The sequence below is a fragment of the Colobus angolensis genome, unplaced genomic scaffold (assembly GCF_000951035.1).
Source record: "Colobus angolensis palliatus isolate OR3802 unplaced genomic scaffold, Cang.pa_1.0 Scaffold3, whole genome shotgun sequence".
Lineage (NCBI taxonomy): Eukaryota > Metazoa > Chordata > Mammalia > Primates > Cercopithecidae > Colobus > Colobus angolensis.
This window is the reverse complement of record NW_012116265.1, coordinates 672,704-679,939: the sequence shown is the minus strand read 5'-3', so window position 1 is coordinate 679,939 and position 7,236 is coordinate 672,704. Positions and strand designations below refer to the sequence as shown.

Below are 7,236 nucleotides of genomic sequence, written 5' to 3'. Positions count from 1 at the left end.
AAAAAAAAAAAAAGAAAAAAGAAAATTGCAGAGCAGAGATGAAAACCTCAGAGTGTGATCTTTGCACTGCACCATAACTGTTGAATGATAGAGGCTTTTGAATCCCCATTGAAAAGTATGGATTGTGTCCCCTAAACCCATGCTTTGAAATATTTTGACCGTGATGCCTCAGTAAGAAATACAGTTTACATCCTGTCTCAATACTCACATGCACTTACATGTACAAAACTGAAACAGGAGTTTCACAAAATTATACTTTTATATACTATGTGTTACATAAATATCAGAATATGTCCCATTCTATTCTATTGCATTTTTTTAGATGCTGATTTTGACCCACCAAATTGATTTCATGACCCCACTGTTTTTGAAAATCACTTTTGTAGACGTTGAGTCAGTATAGAGTTTAGAGAAATCCATGAATGCCACAGTTTACCTATGAAAATGTAGTAGTGTGATTTCTGTATTGTAGGACTTTCATTTTATGTACCAATTTTGTGAACACTTTCTCTTTCAGCTTACCAATAAAACTTTAAGCAATAGCAGTCAGTCTGAATTAGAAAATCGACTCCACCAGCTAACAGAGACTCTCATCCAGAAACAGACCATGCTGGAGAGTCTCAGCACAGAAAAGAACTCCCTGGTCTTTCAACTGGAGCGCCTCGAACAGCAGATGAACTCCGCCTCTGGAAGTAGTAGTAATGGGTCCTCGATTAATATGTCTGGAATTGACAATGGTGAAGGTAACCAAAAAAGGAATCTCAAAAGAACATTTCATTAAAACATGGTTTTGAAAAATTACAGAAGGACCATTTTTATTTGAAAGAAAGTTCATCCAATGAAGGACTCAGTTTTCTGATATGAGACCTGGGCCATGCACTGTTTAGTACTGTTAGTGAACCAGATAATGGACTAGTTAATATTCCTTGCTGGTATTAGACTTGGGGAAAATAGTCTGAGGATTGATAATTCTATTGAAATGTCTGAGATACTTAAGAAGATGATGCTGATAAGGTGAGAAGTTCAGTAGAGAGGAGCTTTCAGGACACTTGAAACAAGATTTGCTTTAATAATCTTCTAGTAAATAGTTATGAGTATTAGAGCTAATACCTGGTGCGCATAACCATATCTGTGCTCTATAATTTTAATAAAGAAATCTATAGATTCCCAACATATGTATAAAAAACAATGTGTAAGATAGTATAAGCATCAACAGATCAGATTTTTGATCTTGAAACTTCATAAAGTCTACAAATTGTCATGCAGCAAATTTCTCAGTTCTTTGGCTTTATTTCTTTTAACAAAAAAATATTGTTTAAGAGATACTGGGTGCCAGATATGGCGATGGCATTGTAATTTAAATAGGGTGGACAGGGAAGACCTCACTGAAAAGTTTCACTGCTTTAAAGTCCCAAAGGAGGTAAGATAGTGAACAATGAGGAAGCATAGAAAAAAAGTGTTCCAGGCAGAAAGAGCAGGCACAAAGGCCCTGAGGCAGGCATGTTCCTGGCATGTTTCAGGAACAACAACGAGGCCAGAGCCTCTGGAGTAGACTGAGTGGAGAAGACACTTGTGTAAGATGAATCCAGAGAGCTTGGAGTAGGCTGTTGAGGCCCATATGGGGACGTTTACTCTGAATGAGGTAGGAAGCCATTGAAGGATCTTGAGAGGGGGGACTGACTTGCACTTTAATAGGCTGCCTCTGACTGCTGTGTCAAGAATAGACTGCAAAGGGCTAAAAGTGGAAGCAGGGAGACAGGGCGAGAGGAGGCCAGCGGTGGGTGGGTAGCCATTGCAGTAATCCATGTGAGAGATGGTAGTCTAGAACTGAGTGGGATTGTGAAGGTAGACTGAGAATTTATTTTAAAGGTGAGCTGACAGAATATGCTGGCAGATCAGATATGGAGTTTGAGAGAAAGGAGTCAAGGGTTTTGGCCTGAGCAGATGGAAGGATTAGAATTGTGATGTCCTGAGACAGGGAAATGGCAGCTGAGGCAGGTTGACAGCTAAGGCAAGAACTCCAAATTGTAGTGTTAGGCAGGCTTTGGGGTGCCTATTAGACATGCAGATGGAAGTGAATAGGCAGTTGGATGAGTCTGGCAGGGGATGAAGCCTCTGGGCTGGAGTGCACATTTGGGAGTCCTCTGCTTCCTGGAAAGACCACCCGGCCTCACTCCTCCTCACACAGGAACAAAGGGCCCATTAACACTTAGTATTTGTAAATTTCTTAATTTTTGCTAAAATCATTTTCTTATTTAAAAAAGTTTTCTTGTTGTGGATACGGACGTTTAAACATTTATGTCATCAGATTTACCTGTCCTTTTTTTATAGTTTCATCTACTTTGGGGTGATGCTTAGAAAGTTGCCCTTGAAAATTTCTTCCACATGTAATCCAGTGTATTTCCTATTATAATTGTCTTAGTTAATTTTTATGTCAGTACACTAATTTATTTTTTTATTTAAACAGGCACTCGTCTGCGAAATGTTCCTGTTCTTTTTAATGACACAGAAACTAATCTGGCAGGAATGTACGGAAAAGTTCGCAAAGCTGCTAGTTCAATTGATCAGTTTAGGTAAGCACAGCCAGTAGGGATGAGTGATGGACCATCAGCTGTTTTTATGTTTTTCAGGGTTTCAATCACAGTGACTCCCATCAGGCTGAGTCTATATTTAAAGTGACTTACTCCTTTCATGACATTTTACACTTATATACGTTTTTATTTATTTTACAGTTACATTACACTTTCACAAAGTGACTTACTCCTTTCATGAGATTTCAGTGTCAGGAAATTATGTCAAGAGGTCTGCCAATGCCTACATTTTATTGAAGATGATTAACCCTGACTGTATCTCTTCTTTTTATAATAAATTCTGTTTTTAAAAACTTCATTAGATTTTATTGAGAAAGCCTCTGCTTCATGTAAAAGTATCCATTTGAATGTTTTATCCCAGAATTTTATCATGTGATTAAAATAAAAGATGCTACTATATATAACTGAACAGTACTCATTGTATTATATATTTTACATAGATAACAAAATTTATGTTTATATGTAAGTTTTTATATTAGCAGACATCTGCCTTATCAAAAAAATACTTTAATAGTTTACATATAGCCTTGATAAGGTTCTTGTCTAAATAACCTACTGTGCCTTTTTTCTTTGTAGTGTTTATAATGAAAAGTTTTAATGAATTGTGGCATAATCTTTTTATACCTTTTTGTGTCAGAATTGAGCTATTGTATTAAAAATAAGAAGAACGATATACTAAGATGACTGAAGCCTCAGAAATAGGGTGCCACAGCCATTATCTCCAAATCAAGCACATCTAGTTCAACTATTCATTTATTCAACATACATAGTTGTTTGGGAACCTATGTGCAAGACATTGTGCTAGTGGCAATGAAAGAAGCAGAAAAAGGGGTATTTGCTTCTACATGTACCTGTTTTGATAGGGGAAAAAATGTTGCAGAGGCGTAATAGGTCTGGACAGTATATTGCTTCCACACTATTTATTCAAATGCATGAGTTTTTATAGTTTTGTACCTTTTAGAAGCATGTATCTGTGCAAAAGCTTCTAGATTAGCTATTTGCAGGTTAATGCCAACCAGACTCTTTCTTTCCCCAGTCACATAGTTGACATCCACCTTATCTTTCGTAACTTCTTTAATTCCGCTAAAAAAGATTTAGGCTGGGTGTGGTGGCTCACGTCTGTAATCCCACCACTTTGGGAGGCTGAGGCAGGCGGATCACCTGAGGTCAGGAGTCTGAGAGCAGCCTGGCCAACATGGTGAAACCCTGTCTCTACTAAAAATACAAAAAAATTAGCCAGGTGTGGTGGTAGCGGCCTGCCTGTAATCCCAGCTACTCGGGAGGCTGAGGCTGGAGAATTGCTTGAACCCAGGAAGCGGAGGTTGCAGTGGGCAGAGATCGTGCCATTGCACTCCAGCCTGGGCGACAAGAGTGAAACTCTGTCTCAAAAAAAAAAAAAAACAAAGATTTAGAGAGGGATCAAGTTTGCATCCTACAATTGTGACCCTAGAATTAAAAGAAATACCTGTGCTGAAGTTTAACAGCCAAGCCCCAAATAATGAAAAAAGCGTTTTATCATTTCTGTGTTACTATTTCTATATTACTATTTCAAGTAATAATTTAACAGTCTGCTATAAAAATTGTTCTTCTGTGGTAGCCACATAGTTTAAATGAATGAAATTTATCAGCATCATTAGATATTACCACAGGAAGATTTGTTTTGAGTGTGACTCTCTTCTCTTCTCTCTCCACCATACCTGTGTCTGCACAGTATTCGCCTGGGAATTTTTCTCCGAAGATACCCCATAGCGCGAGTTTTTGTAATTATATATATGGTGAGTACACTTGTTTGAAAAAACAATGCTGCATTTGATTTTTAACTAGTTTTTGTTTTTGGCTGCTGATCTTATTGATGTTTTAGCAATCAATTTTTTTTTTTTTTTTTTGAAACAGGGTCTGGCTCTTGTGCCAAGGCTGGAGTGCAGTGGTGCGATCTTGGCTTACTGCTGCCTCTACCTCCCAGGCTCAAGCCATCCTCCCACCTTTGCCTCCTAAGTAGCTGGGACTACAGGCGTGCACCACCACATCCAGCTAATTTTTGTATTTTTTGTAGAGATAGGGTTTCACCATGTTGCCCAGGATGGTCTCAAACTTCTGGGCTCAAGTGATCCTCCACCTTGGCCTTCCAAAGTGCTGGGACTACAGGCACGCGCCACTGCACCCAGCCAGCAGACAGTTTGGAAAGAGAGAACTCAGTTTTAGTAATAAAGATTTCTTTTGGTAGAGTATAAATTGACAATTCATTATGTCTAGAATATAAATTCCTCAAAGACTTTTCCTACAAATGAAATTAACTTAAATGCAGTCTAATAGTTACCTCCATTTTAAAGCCCTTCTAATGATAAAAATAATTTGAATACAAAACAGTTTTTTATCTTGATGTTGTACAGTTGCTTTAATTGTTTTCGTGTGTTTTGCTTTATTTTCTAAAAGAGCCTTAAGGTTGATTTATTTTCTCCCAGATTTCTTGCCTCTAGTAAAATGGTTATGGTAGTTTGGGATGCCATTTTGCATGTACTGTGTGCCTAAGAAGGCTACTATTTGGAGTGGGTATGTCTAAAAGTAGTTGGGTTGAAATAAGATGGGCTGTTTTCTTGAAAAGAAACTTCTTTAAAATGAAATGAAATGTCTTTTCTTTAAAAAGAAATTTCTCTGTGATCCACTAGAGGGAAGAGTTATTCCTTTAAATAACAGGTTTTGTATTTTTGTTTTGTTTTGTTTTGTGTTCTGAGACTGAGTCTTGCTCTGTCACCCAGGCTGGAGTGCAGTGGCATGATCTTGGCTCACTGCAATCTCCGCCTCCCGGGTTCAAGCGATTCTCCTGCCTCAGCCTCCTGAGTAGCCGAGGGTACAGGCACGCGCCACTGCACCCAGCGAATTTTTGTATGTTTAGGAGATGGGTTTTCACTATGTTGGCAATTTTTGTGTATTTAGGAGATGGGTTTTCACTCTGTTGGCCAAGCTGATCTCGAACTCCTGACTTCAAGTGATCTGCCCGCCGCAGCCTCCTAAAGTGCTGAGATTACAGGCATGAGCTACTGCACCTAGCATAATAACAAGTTTTTAAGAAGAAAAGCATGGGGAGTACAAAAAAAATTGAATGCCATCAGAAAGCATTCAGAATATGCCCCAGAGGGGTTGATTTCCCAGGTGTTAGTGATTATGAGTAACACAGGCACTGTCATGAGATAGTGGTGGCACACTACAAAGTGGTGAGGCTTTGTAGTCCAGCCTGGGCGACAAGAACGAATGGAATCTTGTATCATTTCAGTACTGCCATGAGGGAATGAAATTTGTCACTGTGGATCGTGTTCTGGGCCCTAGGTCAGCCTCTGAAACCTGACACTTTATTCCTATCTAGAATATTTTCCCATCTCTTCTTCACCAAACATTGGTTAAACTCTCTTTCAAAATACCGACTATAACTGTTCTAAAAATGTTTTCTAACCAACTTCATGTGTATCTAGCAGTTTTAATCACTCTGCATTATAATCACCTGATTGATTATTTTGCATACACGTGCATATTGTGAATGTGTTAAAGTTCAGAGCTTACTCCTCTCAACTGAATTCTGTAGGAGTAGCAAGTCTTTATTACCCTCCATTGCACTGAGCTCATTTAGTTGTTTCTTTCATTCATACCTTCATGTGTCCCATAGGGGATACAGAGGCAGGTAAGACATAATGCCTGCCCTCAGTGTACAGTGGGCCTTTGGTAAAGATTGGTTTATTGGCTAATCCACAAATTGCTTTTTCTTTCTCTAGGCTTTGCTCCACCTCTGGGTCATGATTGTTCTGTTGACTTATACACCAGAAATGCACCACGACCAACCATATGGCAAATGAACCAAGCCCAGTTGTTGCAGTGATTGGTTGTCTTTTTGTAGACTTGGGATCTGCAAGAAGGCCAGTTGCCTAAAATTTCTGAGAACAGTGCACAAGATTATTTTGTCACTATAAGCTTTTAACTTTTTAAGTTATTATACAAGTATTCTACCTAAATCTTCCTATTTCCTTTAAATGGTAAGAGTTTCTAAAACAGACAATAATTTAAGAAGCTCAGCTCTGCTTTTTCTGAGTTCAGTGGTCTTAATATATATGTAGAGAAAGCTGCTGGGGTTATCTCTGTACAGACTATCTGTATGTTAGGTGACATTGATTATGGGTTATAATCAGGGAAACTAATTGTATTTAGTGACAAAAATAAAAAGTTTTCTTTTTTGATAATTCAGTCTGCTTTTGGATTTTCATATATTTAACTTTGCAAAGAGATTTACTTTTTACATGTTATAGGCCTGATTGGTGTAAATCTTTTTATAAATACATAAATAAAAGAAAAATGTGCATTTTTCTTTTCTAAAATAATGGTTTTTCATCCCCATTAAACAACACCTTTCCAGGTGGACGTTAGTGTATAGAACCAGAAAGTAGCTGAAGTCACTTGTAAGTAATTCTTAGTGTTTGCCACTTCTTTCCAGTGGATGCTCCTGTCTTCCCCTTTCCATCTCCCTGTGCTGTCTTCCTTGGATTCTTACTCATTCACTCATTGACTTCCTCCTCCCTTTTTCCTTTTCTCCAGCCTATACATTGGGTTAGCTCATGATACTCATAACCCCTGCTTGTAGTATTTAGGTATCAAATCTGCC

At 38.3% G+C, this 7,236-nt stretch overlaps 1 protein-coding gene across 1 annotated transcript in view; it reads left to right on the top strand.

The window, feature by feature from the left end:
- The window catches only part of GOLGA5 (golgin A5), a 46,384-nt gene extending 39,432 nt beyond the window's left edge, over positions 1 to 6,952 (top strand). The window contains exons 10-13 of the mRNA XM_011949384.1: positions 518 to 743; positions 2,468 to 2,573; positions 4,303 to 4,366; positions 6,356 to 6,952. Coding sequence (XP_011804774.1) covers positions 518 to 743; positions 2,468 to 2,573; positions 4,303 to 4,366; positions 6,356 to 6,436 — 477 coding nt within the window. The 3' untranslated portion in view covers positions 6,437 to 6,952. The remainder of the gene's footprint in view (positions 1 to 517; positions 744 to 2,467; positions 2,574 to 4,302; positions 4,367 to 6,355) is intronic.
- Positions 6,953 to 7,236: the final 284 nt, after the last annotated feature.